The sequence below is a fragment of the Typopeltis vanoorti genome, chromosome 10 (genome assembly GCF_054136105.1).
Source record: "Typopeltis vanoorti isolate ZY-2024b chromosome 10, IOZ_Tvanoo_1.0, whole genome shotgun sequence".
NCBI classification, from domain to species: Eukaryota; Metazoa; Arthropoda; class Arachnida; order Uropygi; family Thelyphonidae; genus Typopeltis; species Typopeltis vanoorti.
Window position 1 is genome coordinate 38,734,526 of NC_143558.1, and position 21,252 is coordinate 38,755,777.

At 33.9% G+C, this 21,252-nt stretch overlaps 1 protein-coding gene across 1 annotated transcript in view; it reads left to right on the top strand.

Moving 5' to 3' along the window:
* The window catches only part of LOC150102350 (tRNA wybutosine-synthesizing protein 4-like), a 182,441-nt gene that overhangs the window by 124,414 nt on the left and 36,775 nt on the right, over positions 1-21,252 (top strand). The window contains exons 13-16 of the mRNA XM_090399562.1: positions 5,579-5,672; positions 11,463-11,623; positions 12,578-12,985; positions 18,594-18,691. Coding sequence (XP_090255688.1) covers positions 5,579-5,672; positions 11,463-11,623; positions 12,578-12,985; positions 18,594-18,691 — 761 coding nt within the window. The remainder of the gene's footprint in view (positions 1-5,578; positions 5,673-11,462; positions 11,624-12,577; positions 12,986-18,593; positions 18,692-21,252) is intronic.

Below are 21,252 nucleotides of genomic sequence, written 5' to 3' on the forward strand. Positions count from 1 at the left end.
AGTGTAGGAATTTGTTTGGGTGTGATGGCAAAGTTATGTCCTAGACTAAGAGCGTTCTTGGTTTCTTCAGTGAGTGTTTCAGACGACAGGTGTACGACTACGTGGTCTCGTCGAAGTTGCGGTCGGGACTTCGTATGCTGGCATTGTTGTAGGAGTTCAAATTTCTTTAGGTGTTTGCTTTTTACTTTTGTGAATTCTTTTTTTGCTGCAACTTTGGAGATGTGTTGTAGGACAGTCCATATTTCAGGATTTAACACGTTTATTAGTTCTTGTTGTAGAGATGTGATAGAGCTGTTTAGCTTACTAAGTCTATGCGAGTAGTGTCAATTTGTTCTCGAAGAAGCGCTAAACTCGCCCGTCGATAAATATGATGTGCCTTTGCCGATTGCAACTTTTCTTTGAATTTCAGAAAAGATGGAATTATATCGTTGTCGCGGCATCGTTTAAGGAAGGCTAACCTGTTCAGTTTTCTGGACAATTTCAGTTTCAACTGTGATTTGGCCTATTATGGGCAAACAGGAAGATCAGTGAACATCCGCCTGGAAGAACATGAAAGATACATTCGCTACTATGGCAAGTCGGGACTGGCAGACCACGCTTTGGACACTCCTTCACACAGGATTAGATGGAGGAAAACGAATGTGCTATTTCGGAGTCGTTATAGATCTGAAAGATTATTTTTTGAGTCAGCAATGGCTTTGAAGAATTCTCCCAACCTTAACAAATATGGTTGCATTAATTTGCCAAAAATTTGGGAGACGGTTATCCTAAGAAAAACTCTTGGATAACTGCTGTTTTTTTTTTTTTTTTTTTTTTTTCCTTCGTTAGAGGACGCCAAAAATAGGACTTTAGATCTTTTGTCTTTTGCAATTATATTGTTTCACTCACTCACTGTCGCGTTTACATGTGTGTTGTGCTCTGATGATGCTGAGTTGAAAATCAGTGAAATATAAGCATTAATAAAACATCTTTGTTGTTAAAAGTGTTTGTGGTGTTGTTAATACCGTGAAAAATAAGTCATGAATAACCATCAACACCTAAGCTTATTTGTTACTCCCAGTTATTCCTGAACACACTATACTCATCACATTCAATCCCACTAGCTATATCATCTACAGTCAGCCATGTTTCACTAATTCCAATAACCTGTGGTCTGGAAGTGACAACCATGTCAAAAATTCTTCCTTCTTGTTCTTAATACTCCTAGCATTAGTATACATGAATTTCAAATCCCCATTAGCCCCATCCCTACCTTGACGCCTTATACTAACTATCCCATTCTGATTTGTCCTTATTCGCTCGGGCATATTATACTCATTCATGCACTCAACTGCCTCCCTAAGGTCTGCATATCTACTCACCCCCCTTAATAAATCTAGTTTTCCTGATTCTGCACATCCACTTCATTCAACAACATTTTTTCAAGTCTCCTTACACAGAATCCATTCAAATGCAAGCCATCCATCTTATATAGATCCTTTCGCCCATCAAACTCACTCCGCACGTCCACAAATTCTATGCCACTCGTCATACATAACCCACGCATAAAGTCATTTGCAATTATGGGCCTCCTTTTAAACACTTCACTGTCATACCGCGGCAAAAGACTAATCATCCTAACTCTCTCACTCTTTTCTTTTTGCTACCTCAAACAATTCATTCAGGTCCTCTATCATTTCCATTTTATCTCTTTTCAAATTATTCGTACCTGCCACAACAATCATTTCTTTCACCCTTTCCTTTTGCTCTCTAATAGACTCAGTTACGTCCTTGATGGTCGCACCAGGTTGGTACGATTTTGTCAAATACTCTACTAACACACCTCGTACTAACGAATCTCCATACAGCACTCTCTCCTTCATTTTGTTTATGTTCACACTCATACTCTTATTTTTCCTATCATACTTTTTATTATTGGCTGGTACAATAATAAAAAGTATGATAGACTTTTGTTAATACGCTCTAGCTGCCGCTTTGCTCTTTGTATCGCTCTGCACAACAACACGATCTCACTCATTGCATCTATCTCAGCTTTTTTATTTTCTGTTAAACCATTATTTTGCTCTGTATTAATACCATCATTCACACCCTCACAGTTCTCTGGTACAACCTCGCCATTTCTTGTCATATCACTATTTTCTTCATTCTGAAGTTTGACAAAAATATCACACTCACGACCTGAAATACACTTTAATTCCTCATTTTCCTTACATTTTCTACACACATTCACTCCTTTATTATCATCTAACCATACTCCAACCACATATTGTTCTCTATAATGTTCCATTAGACCATATAATTTTAGGATTTGAATAACTTTTTCTCTTATAATGAGGAAAGCTGTTCAAAGATATTACCACCTTATTATATTCCTTTGGTTTTAAGCAGGTTTTTCCTCCCAGAAACTCGGGTTTTTCGTCCTGCAAACTCAAGAAAATCGATCGTAGAACCCACATTATTTCAGACAATAAATATATTGTGTTAGGGTTAGGGACCACGAGATGGCGGCACATTTGAGCCGTCTCTCTTCACTGCGTACCGATTAATTAGTGATAGCTTTGGGCCATCTGTCTCTGATTGGGTACCAGTGGAGATTGAACTGCCCACTCAGTCTCCAAAAGTTAGATAGGGCTAAATGGCCTCGCCTACTCCCCCCGTATATACGGGAATAAAAAGGCGTTAGCTGATTTTTTTTTTTTTTATATTCCTTTTCCAAACTACAACACTTAAATACAGATCCTTGTTCCCATGAGTTCTTACCTATTTATCATAAATTAAAAATCTGATGTTGATAATGCCTATTTGGTTTGAACCTAGCTTTTCTTCTTCAAAGTTTCTCTTACATAATTTTTTTCAGTTTCTTCTCAAGTGTTTGCATGAATCTTTCCTAGAACATTCAATAGGAAAAAAAAATGCTTCCTACTCACATTCAGAATTGTTTCAATTTTTTTCTGATTGTAACTATGAGAACTTTATTCTAATCATGAAGAATTTCTCCTTTTTGCCAAGTCTTCTGAAGCATACCTCACTGCATAACTTTTATATCTCCATATTTGAGCATTTCATTTTCAATATCATCTATTCCAGCCATTTCAGATGGCTTTTTCTACTTCAAGTATTGATATGACCTCCTGATCGCATTCCTCTGGAATATTTTCTACCACTATTCTGCCACTGCTTATCTCATTGAACAATCTTTGAAAATAATTACTCTTGAGATCTAGAAAATTGTTATTATCAGTTTTTTTTGTCATTTATCAACTCTGATTCCTTTTTTTTTTTAATAAGCTCCAAAACATTTTGCCATCTTCATGATATTTATCTTTGACATTCTTACCAAAGTCTTCCTAATTTCTGTTTACACATAGCTGAGCTCTCTTTTGACTCTCCCAGATTTGTTCACTAGGAACTTTAGTTACGTCTCTTTTCTTTTTCTTCTTCCCCAAAACTACCTCTCCAACTTCTCGAGTCTACCATGAAAGTTCTGATTATCTTAACATTTTACATACAGTACTTCACTGAACCTCCCTGGCTGAATAAGTCAAGGAGGTTCAAGTTTTTTTTTTTTTTCCATGATCTTGATCTTGTTACTAAATCTTCAATGTTTGGTTCTTATTTTCAGTTGTTTTTTTCTCCAAGAATATTTGTAGCTTAATTGAATCATTAGTTTTCTTCTGAAAATACTCTGACTATTTTTAAACATTTCAGACATGTATCCTTTATCCTTTTTCTTCTTTATTATTTTTTATTTGCTCTTCCCATCTCTCCCTCTTTAATTTTTTCTTATCTTCATTTTCTTTGGCATACTTACATTACTTATTGAAATTGCTATAGTAGTAACAGTGACCATTTAGTTTAGTGCATGCTATGCACAGTACACAGTATTCTTTTTTCTTTTTTTTTTTTGTAATATCTTCTGCAGCTAGCTAATAGATAATTTTTAACAGTTTTTCATCTAAAGTCATGAATGAATGAATAAAAAATTAATTCTCTAGTAGCATTATTTATATTAACTGTGTGTGTGTGTGTGTTTACATACACAGTAGTCTACCATTTATCTGACCTTCAAAATAACAATATCTCAAATAACACCCACATACGAGGGTGGTCTGCAAAGTTCTAGACCATAGATGGCAACACTATTGGTAAGATTTTTTTTTTCTAAGTTGGTACATCTGTCATAAGCATCCATGTGAAATTGCAAGTCATTCTATCAAGTAGTTTGTTTTATACAGCTGTCTGAAGTCTGAAGCAAAAGTGTTGTCTGTATCCCTTGAAATGGATAAAATTGAGTATTGTGCAGTTATAAAATTCTTTGTAAACGAAGGTTTAATGCCAAAAGAAATTCATTCGAAGTTCATAAAAATTTATGGGCACTCTTCTCCTTTGTTTTCAACAATTAAGAAATGGGCTGCCAAGTTTAAATGTGGCTGTACCAGCCTTGAAGATGATCCATGTGAAGGAAGTCCAAAAAGTATAACAACACCAGATATCATCGATCAAGTGTACAATATGGCATTGGATGACCAGTGAGTCCAAGTGCATGAAATTGCTGAGACTATAGGCATTTCAAAAGAATGTGTATTATATATTTTGCATGAAGAATTGCATATGAAAAAGCTTTGTGCAAGATGGGTGCTGCACTTGCTCACAGCAGATCAAAAACGTACTTGCATGAAAATCTCTGAACAGTGCTTGGAGCATTTCAACAAGAATAAAACTGATTTTGTGACTATGGATGAGACTTGGATTCACCATTACACACCAGAATCCAAACAGCAGTCAAAACAGTGGATAGAAGCCTGTTGTTGTTCAGTGTCAAAAAAAACAAAGTCGGTTCCATCAGCAGGAAAGGTGATGGCATCGGTATTTTGGCATACTAAAAGCATTTTGTTTATTAATTATCTTGAAAAGAGTAAAACAATAACTGGGGAATATTATTCCAGTCTTCTAACCAGACTAGACGAAAAAATTTAAAAATTCATGAGAAAAGACCTGGTTTGCAGAAGGAAAAAAATCATCTTTCATCAGGACAATGCACCTGCTCATAAAAGTGTGTTGGCAATGGGAAAATTAAGGGATCTTCACTATGAATTATTGGAACATCCACCCTATTCCCCAGATTTGGCTCCCTCTGACTTCTTCTTTTCCCAAGACTACTAAAACTCTTCCTTGCTGGTTAGCGTTTTTCTTCGAATCAAGAGGTGATTGCAGCTGAAGTGGGGTATTTTGCAGATCTGAAGAACCACTACAGGGACGGGATAATGGTGCTGGAGCATCACTGGAATAAATGTATTAGTCTTAAGGGAGATTATGTTTAAAAATAAAAATAATTTTGAAATTATAAATTCATGTTTTCATTGTTAGGCCAAGAACTTTTCAGACCACCCTCGTATGTTGTCAGCTGACTTATATAAGATGGAGTTCCATGTAATTGTGACCCTTCTTAAATGACTTATATGACCCTTCAGTTATGAAAACAACAAATTGCTGTCCCACTGTGGTTGGATAAATGGTAGATATATTATTGTATAATTTTTTTTTTATGAAATGCATTCAACATAAATTTTCCATTTAGCCTCTTCGATTATTCCTATTGATTATTCACAATACTCTGGCAGCATTAGAAGTATTGAATTTAAAAGAGTGATAGCAAGTCATTTACTTAAAAGGTGTGTCGCAATTTGTTTTTAAATATTTTTAGAAATATAAGTGATATTCTAGCACATTTGTCTCTTAATTTTATTAAATTTTCCTTGCCTTAATGCAGATTTTAAGTATGCCTTGTTTATTGTTTATTTTTTTCCTGAAGCGATTTTTATTAATGAACTGACTTTTTTCTCATTCATTTCTCTGATCTATACTTGTTACATCTGGATATGAAAAACAAATCTTGTTTTGCATTACTCTGTTTTAATATTGATCTCTATGTAAATATCCCTGAATAGGAAGAGAAAAAAATCTTGAATAAAAGCTAAATATTTAGAAATAAGCATAAAAAAAAATCTGGACATATATAAATTAAATCAGGGCTCCAGAAATCCAACTTAAATCTACTAGCCACAAAAAATTTTACTTGTCTACTTTTTTTTTACTTGTCTACCCAAGGTCTACTTTTTTTAAATATTGTTTATTTTAAAGTTATATTTACATTTAGTTTTAAAGAAAACTAAATGTTATGATTGATGACAAAAAAAGTAATACATTGTACACATAAGTTTCTATGGTTTAGGGAAGTTTTCAGTATTGAGATCATATTATAATATAAATAAGGAGTTTAATAAAAATAAGCAGTGAAAACTCGACAAGTTTTTTATAACATATAAACATGTTTACACAAGAATATTATACTTTAATTTGCCAAATATTTCAGTCTGAAAATAACAGACTATCTTCAGTGGCTACATAGGAACAGTTTTTAACAAGGTGGAATACCAACAATTGATCATTGACAAGTAGAACAAGCTGCATGTTGTTATATTGCTAAGTATTAAAGAGAGGAAAACATTTTTTTATCAGAGTAATGATTAAATTAAAGATATTAATTCACAAATTCATATAATAATCTTAGTTTATAAATAACATTAGACTAATGTAGGAATTAAAAGTCTTAATTTAAACAAAAAAAAAGAAAAATTTAAGTGTTATCCTGATTAAACTTTCCCAAAAATTTTGATAAAGATATACAGTCATTTTGATTCAAGTTAGGGCATTGAAGTAAGGCCTCAGCACTTTCTTTAAATAGACATTCAAATTTATAGCAACACCTGTGTAGGAGGCAAGTCTTGGACCAGAGGATGTTGTGGCTTGTCTCTATTCCATGCTGAGCTAATCCAGACTTATCGGATTTGTTTTGCTGAATGTATGATTGATGTTCTTGAATTCTTTTTTCTATAGAGCATCCTGTTTGTCCAAAGTAGGACAGATTGCAGTTACAAGGAACTTGATACACACCAGGAAGAGACCGTTTATCTTTAGAAGAGGGGAAATAGGTGGATATTTTGTTAATAGATATATAAGTAGCTGTTAAATCATATTTCTTCAGAATTCTTGAAATTGGTTCTGAAATCTCGGAAAGTGCTGAGGCCTTACTTCAATGCCCTAACTTGAATCGAAATGACTGTATATCTTTATCAAAAATTTGGGAGAGTTTAATCAGGATAACACATTAAATTTTATTTTTATTTTTTTTTAATTAAGAATTTAATTCCTACATTAGTCTAATGTTATTTATAAACTGAGATTATTATATGAATTTGTGAATTAATATCTTTAATTTAATCATTACTCTGATAAAAAAATGTTTTCCTCTCTTTAATACTTAGCAATATAACAACATGCGGCTTGTTCTACTTTTCAGTGATCAATTGTTGGTATTCCACCTTGTTAAAAACTGTTCCTATGTAGCCACTGAAGATAGTCTGTTATTTTCAGACTGAAATATTTGGCAAATTAAAATATAATATTCTTGTGTAAACGTGTTTATATCTTATAATCTTAATGTCACAAGTGTTTCTAAAAAACCGACAAGTTTTGTATGTCATAAGACTTGCATCATCAAGGGTAGTGGTACATAAAAGTTTTACACAACAAAAGCCTATTAACAATAAATTATTAGATGTTTTTGATAACTTCACAACTGTTAAATATAATTGATAAACCAGAATACAAATGGTAAATTCGTTACTGTAGTGTATTGGAACATTGCTAATTGTTGCTATTAATGCTAAAAATGTGATGTAATCACTCTCTTCATCAGTTTACCTAGAAATGACTCAGTGGATCTACTTGTAAATCTTTTCTCACCGGACATTGTAGGACTATTCAAACACTGCATGGAAAACACTTTTTTTTTCATTTTTCAAAACAAATATTGGAAACAAAAAGGACTTTCCAAGGTTCTCTCCTTTCTCCAGCCTTAGCCAACCTGTTTATGGACAATTTCAAAACTAATGCATTAAAAAAACTATCAGAAGAAACTAAAAATTTGATTACATTACATCAATGGTATTTTCGTCATTTGATCATGAACGGTGGATGAGCTGATTGCTTTCAAAGATTATCTGAACAATTTGCATCCCAATATAAAATTCACTCTTGAACTAGAACATCACAAAAAATTACCATTCCTTGATATCCTTGTTGAAGTAAATGAAGAGGGGAAAAAAGGGTAGATTGCGGTAGATTTTCCGTATACAGAAAAATCTATCGCAATGGGAGGATTTTTAAATGCTGCTTCACACCACCATCCATTGCAAAAGGTAGGCATAATTAAAACTTTACGAGACAGGGCATACAATATATCAAGCACATCAATTAAAAGGAATGAAGAACTGCACTACCTGAAACAGAACCTCACACTTAATAGTTTTGAACCCAAGACGATCAGAAAAATTCTTAATACTTAAATACTTAATACTTAAAAATTTCAAGAATGCAATCATGCTGCCTTACATCAAGAACGTCACAGAGTATTCTGGCAACAAACAAAAATGTCAAATATTGATCGTAACAGTTTTTTACGATTTTTTACGATTTAGAAAATTTAAAGAAGCCTTGCAAATGCTTACAATCCCTATGCAATTCAATAAAATCAAGGCTTAATTTTACATCAAGTATGGTCTACTTTCATCAAAAATTTAACTGCCATGAACCTAGGAATATCATGTTACCACAGAACATGATAGCAACAACTAGCAGTGTTCCGACATGCATACAGTAATGAATTTAGCATCTGTATTCTGGTTTATCAATTATATTTTACAGTTGTGAAATTATCAAAAACATCTAATATGTGTAATTAATTGTTAATAGAATTTTGTTGCGTAAAATTTTTATGTACCACTATCCCTGATGGTGTAAGTCTTACGATGTATGAAACTTGTCAGTTTTTATTATTATTATTACATGACTCATCTACCTACAACTCTCCTTCTCCACCACTCAATCCACTAACTGCATCTACACCAATGCCATATACTGCCCACCACCCACCACCACTAGTATTTTCAGAGACAATCGCAAACAGCCATTCCCACAGCGGGATTCGAACCTGCAGCCTTTTGACTGGAGAGCAGATACGCTAACCACTCGACCAACCAGGCCAGCTTAATTGCTTTAATTGCTTATTTTTATTATCCTCCTTATTTATATTATAATGTGGTCTCAATACCAAAAACTTCACACAAAGTAATACATTCTTTATTTCTTACTACACATTACATGTAATTATACAGAAATATCCTTTCTTTTAATGTAGATTTAAAATGTAACAACATAGCTCATTTACATAAGGGCATTATATGGCCTCCAGTGTGTCTTTTCTCGGTTGCAGAATACCGCTTATCAACTGATTTAACTGGAACAAAATCTTGCAAAGAAGGGCCATTCACATGTATCATCAGTAAGTCATTCAGGGTGGAGAGATTCATTGATGACCTCTTCCCTTTTATTAGATTCATTTAAATAAACCTTGTTTACACGATGACATACTTGCTTATAATGCCTACAATTTCAAGCAGTTTCCTGTCATTGTTCTTCTGACATGATAAATGATTCCCTAAAACTTTGTACTCACCACTCTTTTACCAAATTTGTTGAAACTGCTTCTATTATCATCAAAATATTTCCTGAAGTGTTTACTAAAATCTTCAGGCTAGGTAAATGTATCGAATACTAAGACAGCCTTGACAATTTCTGATTCATTTTCAGTAAATTTTTATTAAATACATTATTCTTTTATCAGTTTTTTTTTCCCCATTCAACAACGAATGGGGAAAAAATAATACATGTAAAAAAAAAAAAAATAATTCAAGTAATACATGCAGGGAACTATTCAACGTAATACAGGGAACTTGAATCATGCAGGGAACGAATAGTTCCCTGCATGATTCAAGTAATACATGCAGGGAACTATTCGTTGAATAGTTTCCTGCATGTATTACTTGAATACCATTATGTACAACTACCCTATTTATTATTATTATTATTGTTGTTGTTGTTGCACTCTCCATGGAGTCAGCAGACTCATCACGGGATTCATTCAACTGACAACATATTTATCATACCGACTCTTAAAATCCTTAAGACGCCTTGCATTAACAACACATTCTGGTAATGCATTCCATTCACTGACAATTCTCCATGTAAAAAAACTACTCCTCACACCCCTCTTCACCACACTCTTACATAACTTCCAGGAATGGCTTCTTGTTTTTCACTTCTCGCCTTCTACTCTTTTTATAATCTCATCTGGATTAATCCAATAAAATCTCTCACCAACTTAAATGTCTCTGTCGTATCATCTCTTTTCCTCCTGTCCACTAAATTCTGCAATCCACATTTCTTCAACCTCTCTCTCTCCATAGACAGCATTCCAAAGTCCTGATATTGTCTTAGTCACTCATCTCTTGACCCTCTCCAATGTTTTCACATCACACTGAGAACCAGGTGACCAGATTTGAGCACAATAGTCCAAATGTGGTCTGACCAGTGCTTAATACAGTAGCACAACCACTTCCTTATCCTTACGTAATAGAGTACTTCTTATCATAGCAGCACTACAATGTGCAGCCTTTGCAACACTAGGAATATTTTATATATATATATATGATCCACACATGAAATGCCACAAGTACTGTATTAAGTACTGTAGGAAGAGAAGAAAGGAGGAGTCTGTGCACATTTTGCTTGAATAGCTGAGGGTTGTAATCTTTGGAAAAGGCAGAGTGGGAGAGACTGTTCTAAAGCACAGAAGTAGATGGAATAAAAGAGGAGGAGAAGTGGAGTTCAGTCTACTGTCAACCAGCACTCCCAAATCTTGAATCTCATCCACTTCTTGCAGTATGGCATTGTCGATATAGTACACGGCCTTATATTTCTGGTCTCCAAAATGCAATACCCTACAGTCACGTTCGGTGAGTGATGGGTCATCCAGTGTGGGTAACACTTGCAGTTGACTTCCTGCATTTCCATCTCAGCATGCTATCACTGATTGTTGACCTAGGATGGCCCAATTTGTCAACAGTTTGCCAAAACAAATAGGCCTACATCATGGCATCCTATCCCAATACCTCTTTCGAACTCCATCAGTTCTCTTCTCACAGCCATTTTACCCAGACTCAGTTGCACTGGCTTGGGATCATCATATTCCTCCAATTTCTACCAGCTACAAACATGTGACTTGTTACAAGGCACAATGCACCTTGCTGAGGTGCATTGTGTCATAGGGTGCATTGTCTGTTGACTTCTTTCCAAGCAGTGTACATACATTTACATACATAAACAAGTATTTTTCTTTCAGCCTCAGCCAAAGAGGTAACAAAATAAAGGACTATGCAAACAGATATATTTGAATGTTGTTAAATGTATCCCCCCCCCTCCCCAATCCATATGTGTGATATGAAATTATCTAACTGTACTAGAATAATATATTTTCAAAATGTTTCTTGGTATAATTCTAGATTTGGGCACCAAACAGTTATTCTGCCGAGTGGATTATTATTAACGTATGGTGGATTTGGACAGAAGAATAAAAAACATGGAAGATTAAATGATGTTGTATTGTCTAATCATTCAGGCAGTTCTGTTACATGTAGTTTGGTAGATGAAGAAAATTCATTAGGTAATGTATTCTGATATTTTTTGAGATATTTCTATTTGGCACCGAAAATATGTACTGAAAATTTTATTTACTAAAAATATGTGAATTTTTTCAGTTACATAATTACATAAATAATTACATAAAATACTACTTATATGTAATTATTTTATATATAAAATTAATTAAATAATCGTTTTTACTTTTATTTATTTTTTTAATTTTTTTTTAAAAATATATATATACACCTGCAAATATATATGTATATTATTTTATATGGCTTCCACCCATGAAAGATTTATTTGCAAACCTGTAATACATTTGTACTGTGTTCAGGCTAAAGATTTTTCTATTTTTTATTGATTTTTATATATTTTTGTGTTTTTTACTTATTTTTTTACATAGTCCAGAAACCCTGCTCTAGAGATCAACCATAAAACCTTTTCAAGACACTTCAGGCCTTCAGTTATTTGCATAAAGTAAAATTCCTTTTTTATTTGTTTTTTTATATTACCTTACCTGGCTAATAGGATAACCACTTTGTGGTGTGTGTGAGGAAATTTACTGAAACCTCTAACATTTTGGATTATAGTATTTTGCTTTATATAATTTATATATTCATAAATCTTTTTAGCCCAGTGTAAATGATGACATTTGGTTTGAACAATGGTTTGAATTCCATCTGGGTTGCAAGACACTTCCATAAGGACTTTTTCAACTTAAGACTTATCAGCAAATTGACCAAGAGATTCACATTCAATTGACAGGCATAATAGACTATGCAAATAGTGTTATCTGGCTTATCATGCCATTAATTGGGTTTATATAGTCAGTTTGAACAAAACTGTATAAATTTTGTTAAAAGATTGATTATAATCCATAATCATAATCCTTTTCATTCATTTAAACTTTCTTTGCATGGTAAAAAAAATTATTATTTTTATTTGTTTTCATATTATCCTTTTCCCTTTCTCCTAGGTAATCGAATTCACCACTCAATGGTATGTTTGAGCAATAGCTGTATTATTGTTACTGGTGGAAGAACATCACCTGATAAAGCATGTGATGGAACATTAATACTTTATCCAAGCAATGTCAGTCTTAATTTTGGACATAACAGCAAGGAAATGTTAACTCCTCAGAACTTTTCATCTAGCTTCAGTCATAGTTCAGCTGACTCTACTGTAAATAATGAAATGCCTCAGGGAACATGTTCTTCAGATTCAGATGGTATTTCTATTAAAGAAATAGAGACTGTAAACCCTGCTTCATCTCTCTTGAAGTTCTCAAATTATACCTGCACACACATTGAAGTAACAGGCTCTGTACCCCCACCAAGATGGCGTCACACTTTGACAGTCACTACATTTAATGGTACTTCATCAGGTGTGTTGTATACCGCTTTATTAAGATTAAGTATGTAATAAGAATAATCTGTTTATCTTATCAATATGCTTGAAACTATAGTGTAATGTACGGAAAGAATAACATAATTTAAACATTACTTTTCATTTGAGGAGTTGAGGAGGTAAATTTGAAGTTTACATTGCATGTTTTATATCTTGAGTTAAGAGATTTTATATAAGCAATATTTAATTAATTTCCTTTATCTTCTCTTACATTTGTACTGAATTGAATGTTTTTCATTTTTCTCATAATTTATTTGAGTGTATTGTTGAAAGGTATAAAGGATACTGTAATAGTCTTCCATTAAGACTGTATTACTAGTCTTGATGAAAATTTATTTCCAAATTGTTATTGTATTATTTGTAATGTCTCTGATTTGAACAGTTCTCATTCACCACTTTTATACTACACAAGCAGAAAGTTAGTAAGATGGTACCATCCATCTAGTTTGACATCATATTAAAGAATCCAGACATATGTAGTTAAGCGGACATTTCAGACAAATTATGGAATATTGTGATGGATTCTACAGTTGTAAAAGTGGGTTATTTTGTAACTATTTTAGAGGTACATTTTTAAGATCCTTCTGAATGTAGTGAAACAGTTTTTGTTTTTACTTGCAGTATGTTTTAATTTTTAAGATAAAAGATATTTTATCTTAAAAATATCTTTTATTGAAGTCAAAGTATTACCATTTTACCACACAGTCGGAGGTTGTAAAGTGTGGTTAGTGATTTAGCTTGCCTTCATGTACTTTATATAATAGAAACTAATATAGCACTGCCCTTTGTCAAACATCAAAGTATTCATTTACTGATATTTTACCCTGTTTTGTCCTTTTTTGCATTCCCATGGCACTCTAGTAGAGTGCTAAGAGTTAAACAGTCTGGTTAAGGATACTTCCATTTCTCTTACACTTTCCTGTAACACATGGGCTGATATTATCTACCACTGGCAATATTCACAGTGAGATTTTTTATGTCCTAAATACCTTAATTTTATCTACCTCAGTTTATATCTCGATCCCTGTTATGTCAGTCACTCCATTATCTCCATCTGGATTGTGCACACCTGAAAAGTGATTTCTCATAAATTCAATTATTTCTTCTGCTTCTGTCACCTCCATATCAGCTTTCATTAAAGTTGTCCATGTATTGTCTTTCCCCCCCCCCCCTCTCCCCTTGTTGCATTGTAAAAGAACTCTTGGAATGCTCTTTGGGCCTGCTTGGCCAATTTTCTCTGATTTTCCTTTCTTCTTTTTTCAGCACCTGCTTCATGATACTGATCATCTATTTAACTCTTGCCTGATTCATCCTGCTGTCTCTAGGTATTCAGTCTGATACTGTTTCTCCTTCCTTGACCATTTTCTATGCATTACTAATATTCTTCACTTGCAGTTTCTTAAGCCATGGCACTGTATCAAACTACCTTCTGTGTTTTTCATAATCATCTGCTTTGTCTTTCCACAATGTACCCCTATTTAACTGAAAATTCTGCAGAGTGATCATGCAGTCGGAGGCAGAGTAGCTTCCTTAATTATGGACAAAAGTTTCTGATGCTATTACCAGAAATCCAGTACTCTGAAATCCAGGGTGTCTTTCATCAGATAATCATCTCTCAGTAGGTGCATAAATTTCATTTCCTTCTCTCTCTCTCTCTCTCTCTCTCTCTGTTCTTTCCTTCTCCTAATCTATATTTATAGTTGAAGTTCCTATAATCATTGCTTACAAAACTCATTGAGCTAATTTGGCAATGCATGTTATGCAATCCTCCCAGCCTGTAGTAGCAACCAAATTTTGTTCTTTTGGCCTTTTACCAAATTGAACAACTACCTCCCTCAACTTTACCTTCCTGTCAAACTTCTTCTAGTTTGCAGTTTTTCATTAGCTAAACCATTCTTCAGTCCTGTTTTTCCTGTTTTCTCTTTCATCACTGAAAATAGAGTATCCTTTACATCTACCCTTGTGACAGATATCTTCCTCTATTAACCAAGTTTCACTAATTTTGACAAATTCAATCTAGCCAGTGCTAAAAGCTTCTCAGCTTTGTTCTTATTACTTCTGACATTAGTAGACATGCATTACAATATCCACTTGGGGCACAAATACCCTTGAATGTTTTAATGAACAATTTTCTTGTTAGGCATAGTTGTTTGACAATAAGTTATAATAAAATTTATTAAGTAGATTACTAAAGATAACACGGAAATAAATCACAATTGTATCTAGTAATTTGGTGAGCAGCAGCGACACAGCCTCAATAGCTGAACAAATGAACAACACTAATTGCACACTAATCACGTGCTCACATTCCCCATGAGTGCCTGGAGCATGCACGTTGGAACAAAACAGTGTAAGAACATTTCTTTGACACATCTAATATCTGAAAAACATGTGGATATATAGTGATGTAAAAACACCAAATAAAATTATGAACGTCAAGATCATCGATTAGTGATAGAATTAAAATGTCTAATATGTATTTGATTCAAATTGTTATTTTATTTTTTCTCTCTGTTTTGGACAGTCCTGGTATAGACAACGCCTTTTGTTTAGAAAGACCTAGATTCAATTCCCTTGTACGATGTGAGAAACCTTTATCTGGTCTCTTATGACTAAAGGTGAGTTAGCCGGTCTCATACTGAGGTGCAGGGTTTTTTCATCTGGAAACTTCGGTTTGTCGCCCCCCAGAACAGGCAAACCGGCCCCATGAACACACATACACAGATCTACAGTCACAAAAAATATGTATACTTAATTCCTCATTTGGAGGGCTCGTTCTCCCCACCCAAAAAAAAAAAGGGACAGGGAAGAAAGGGGAGAACCCCATACAAATATTATTATTATGTAACACCTTCAGGGACTCCAAAGACTCATCAAGAGAGGGCGTCTACTCTACAACTCTCCATCTCCACCACTCGCAACTACCTTCATCATCTACCACCAACACTAGTATTTTCACAGACAATCACAAACATCCATGCCCATGGTGGGATTCGAACCCGCAGCCGTTTGGCTTGAGAGTGGGTACGCTAACCACTCGGCCGACCAGGCCAGCCAATTATTATTATTATTATTATTATTATTATTATTATTATAGGGTATAATGCATACATTATGTTGAAAGTTGCTTATCAGGCTGATTTCAACTATGATCAAGGTGCTTTTAGTGGATACCAGATATGGCGCACCTCCAAAGTTCTAATTATGTCTACTGATGAGATCTTAGTAAAGGTCAGAACATCTGAAAAACTTGCCATAAACTGCCCTTTATTTATAAATAATTTCATGAATGATGATATTGCATGTACAAAGTTTTGTTTGCATAGGCTAGGGTAAAATGTTGATGAAACAAGAATGTGATTTTATATTCTGAATTTAAAATTATCTTATCAGTAGGATCTGAAAAATTATATTTATCAATAGGGCTTGAAAAAGGTGTTCATCTGCTTGTCCGTGAGAAATGAGAATTTTTAATTGACGAGTAAAAAAATCAGAAGAGGAATTTCAGTTTAATTGGCAGTTTTATTTACCAAATGCCAATTCTGTTTCATGTTTGATGTCATAAATAGTTTTTTGTATGTTTACCTTAATTATCACATCTGTTGAAAATCTAATTTAAAACATTTTAAGTTGGAAGATTTTATATTGAGGTGAGAGAGAGAGAGACATGAAAAATTACTCAGTATATTGTGGTATAATCAACAAAACAGTTAAAATGGAAGAATATGACCAGTGAGAGAACAGGACACATATGCATCATTTTATCTTTAGAGAGAGTGCTAAGTTGTAAGACTGAGATGCAGAACAGACAATGGTAATTAGCTTATTTCTTATCCAGTGGTAGAATATGAGCTGTAATAGTGAATATTGAAACTTGGAAAGTTGATAAAGAAGTATTTATTATTCCAAAATATTTTTTATATTGATTCTGACCTTCCATTATTTTTTGTTAGTTTTCTGAGTTGCCACCTTGGGATATGACATTAGAGGATGTCCATCTGGCAATGTTTCAGAGCCAATTAGAATTCAGAAACCCACTAATGTAGTTGTATGTGTATATCTAAGGATTTTATTTTATTGAGAGTGTTTATGAGACTGAATGTTTTCAATGTTTGTTTACAGTGGCAGAAAAGATTGATTTTTACCATAAAAGTGATTCAAGACATTCAGAACATTCAGAAACAAAAATGTAGCAAAAAATAGTATCATTAATAAAAATAATAATAATAAAGGGTCTCATATCCTGTATAAAATTGTATGACTTTTTTCTTCACAATCTAATATATAAGTAGTTAATATATTTGCTTCAGCAGCAGTAGTAGTTATACAGGGTAAAAATTAGCCATTGCATTATTTGTTAATGATGTGAAAAGCTTATAAATTGACCAAATCCAAGATTAAACAACTGAATATGATATATTAGGTGATTGTAGTACAGCACATCCAGGCTAACACCTGACTAGTGCGATATTTGTTTAACTGGGGGGGGGGGTCTAGAAAGTTCTGATAAACACCTAGAACAAAAATGATATTGAAGCAACTGATATAATCACAAGAAAGAACATATGAAGATATATGAACATAAGTTATCTTCATAACTCTGCTACTAGTATGTTCTTTCTTGTGGTTATATTATTTTTTAATATCATTTTGTTCTAGCTGTTTATCAGAACTTTTCAGATCCCCCTTGTATATTCTAAATTTGATGTGAACTGATTACATATCTGTAGTTGTGTTTCTAGATGAAGCAACTCCTACTTCATTTTCATCTTATTAGACTGAAATTCTCAAGGGAGTATAGCAAAATGATTACATTCTGGATTTGATTAAAATTGGTTGAACAATGCAACCTGAAAAAGTGGCAAAAGAAGCTTTCATTGCTATGCTCTGAAATTTGCACTTTGAGCAACACAAGACATAATCATATAATAAATTTCATCCTGGAATTGGTCAAGGAATGTTACTTTTTTTTGTTTTTTGTCACTTTGCATCAGATTAATATTTTGTTCAGTTGGAGCCAAACTGTACTTAATTAGATTTCATCAAAAAGGAAGATTGCTCTAAATTAGCATGTCAGTTTACAGAACAAACTTAACAGGGATTGAGTTCTTGGAGGGTAGCTGAATATTGCATAAGATGCTGTTGTTCTATTTATGATTTCTGTTGCTTGCAATAAGCAATAAATTTAAAGGTTGGGATTTAAGTTAAATTATTAGGTAAGAACAATTAAAAGACTTAGGCAATCATTAATTCCTTAGGGAATCATTCGAAAGAAAAAGATATCATGGAACTTCACCAGTCTGAGCTTGAGTTTGAAAACTGATTAATGGGGAAAGCACTATGTTTAAAGGCAGTTGGCTTATTCTGAATTATGGTGAGTAAAGGAAAAATAAAATGTGAAAAGTATCTCTGAACATCAAATGGTTTTATTTATTATTTAGCCATATATATATATATATATTTACATATTTAAACTGTTATTAATTTGATTGACCTCTTTCTATTTATATATAAATTTTAACCTTAAATATATCATTATAGAGAGTACATTTTTTGATATCTGATCAAGATGTTTAATGATCTAGATGCTGAGCAAGTTGTTTTATTTGGTGGGAAGACTTCGGAATGTGATATTCTCAATGATTGTTATATTTTGGATGTTGCAATATGGAAATGGAATCAGGTAACTGTTCTCTTTGGATTCACCAAAACGAAGATTGATAAATAACAGTTTTCATGTTATTTTATAGAATATATTATTGTTATTATTTTATACAGGCATCTCCATGGAGTCAGAAGACTCATTACATGAGATCCATTATTCACACAATGCCTAGCATACCTCTCCTTAAACTCATTCACTGATGAAATACTCACAATCACTTCTGACAACCCATTCGCCACTCTCCATGCAAAAAATTTATTCCTAATACCATAGCTAACCATACTCTTACACATTTTCCAGTGGTGATCCTTGTTCTCTCCCTTCCTGCTGTGTGCTGAAAAAAGTCTTTGGTGTCAGTCTTGTAAAACCCTTTTAATAACTTATGTGCTTCTATCGTGTCTCCTCTGTTTTGCCTATCAGCTAGTTTTTGAAGCCACAGACCATCAATCTATTCTCATAGGGAGCATTCCATAGTCCTGCCACAATCTTTGTCACTCAACTCTGGGTAGTGGCCCTTCCCTTAATGCATAGCATTATACATGTCCGCAAGGAGATGTGCTTTGCATTATGGGAGATACCGAGACAAGGAGTGATGAGAGCTTGGTCCACCTTTGCTACAAGTTGCCTCAGTCCTGAACTACTTCAGGCGCAAACTTTGTTTGCCTACACTTGGGTAAAGGATTAAACTAAATTTATTAGTTTAATCTTTCATTCACTTATCATTCCAAACCATTTGATTTATTGTCAAACTATAAAAATCTGAATATCTTCCTAGATCAACTGTCGGTATAATCTGGATACCTTCCTAGACCAATACCCCCCCCCTTGTTCTAACCCCTTCTCGATAAGAAATCCTACATTGGATTTTACCTGAGAGCGATCTGCTTCTGAGTTTTATGACTATTTAAAGAAATGTGTATATGAGACTGCTGAAGAGGCTCTTGGAAGAGAAGATAAGAGGTGAGGAAATATAGAATGGATATGTCAACAATTGAAGGAGAAGACAGAAGAAAAGACGAGAGCATATAAGAGATGGTTAAGCAATAAAACTCTTCAGGACAGAGAGGAGTACAATAATATTAAGAGACAATTGAAAAAGATGTGATTAAGGCTTAAGAAGTGTGGGAAAGAAAGTGCAGTGAAATTGAAAACCTAGAGGGATATAGTCACTCTTCTGAGGCCTGGGAATTTGTGCAACAGATATGAGCCCCTTACACACATCTCAAGAAGGACTTAATATCATTTCCCTTCAAGATTTTAAGAGATTATTATTATTAATGCCAGAACTCCATGTGGTCAAGGACTCATCACAAGAGGCAAACACCATTACACACAGAGCACATCAAACCATGCTTTAGACCCATTCAGTGTATCTGCATTCACCATAATTCACCAAAGCATTCCACTGACCAACCACCTTCCATGCAAAGAACCTACTCCTTATGCCTCTGCTCACATCCTCTTTATATAACTTCCACATATGTCCCCTGGTTCTACCCTTTCTCCCATTCTATGAAAAATTTCTTCTGCAATCATATGCCCTCTCTTCCTCCTATTCATAGGGCTTTGCAAACTGCATTCCCTTAATCTGTCCTCATGTCCCACATCCTAAAGGTCAGTTATGACCTTAGTGAACCTTTTTCTCTTTCCAACATCCTCATTACCATGAAAACCAGGGACCAAATCTCTGCACAGTAATCAATACAAGGTCTCATGCAATGGAACCAGAACCTCTTTATTTCTACAAGTCCAGACAGTGATATTCAACAAATAAAGTGATTGGAGGTGAGGATATCCCTTATGAATGGAACTTGTCATATATATCATCCATTCGTAAGAAGGGAAATAAGCAAGACTCCAAAAATTATAGAGGAATAAGTGTCATGTGTTCAGTTAGCATGATATTTGGTCAAATCATGGGAGATGGAATTGAATTTAAAACATCTCCAAAATAGTAGAGGAACAATCTGGTTTCAAAGCAGGAGGATCTTGCATGGATCATATATTTTCTTTATAAAAAATATCCCATAAAATAGTTGCTAAGAATAAAGAACTCCATTTATTTTGGTAGATCTGGAGAAAGCTTATGATACTGTCCAAGGAAGACAATTGAAGAGACCAGAATAGATGAAGGACCTGTAGAAATGGCACAGCAAATGTACCAGGGATCTAGGTCTGCTATGAAGATGGGTAACAAATTTCAGAGGAATTTACTACTAGGTAACGGGTTCAAGAAGGAATTTTTATGTCACCAATATAAGATTTAATTGGATGTGGCCTTGGAGGATTGGAACAAGCTGTAGAATAGGTGTACTCATAGGAGAATAAGTCCTACATTCTCTTCTTTTAGCTGGTGATCAGAAGTGATTCTCACACAGAAGACAAGTAGGATGTGAAATACCAGATAAAAAAACTTTTAAATACTTATAAATGTTGGGGGTCTGAAAGTCAGTCTGTTAAAAACCAAGTATCTAGTAGTTGGAGGTGATAGTGCAACAGATCTTGAGTTAGAGGCGATAACTATAAAATCAGTGGATGCCTTCAAATATCTTGGTTCCATGATGGATAAGTCTGGTCAG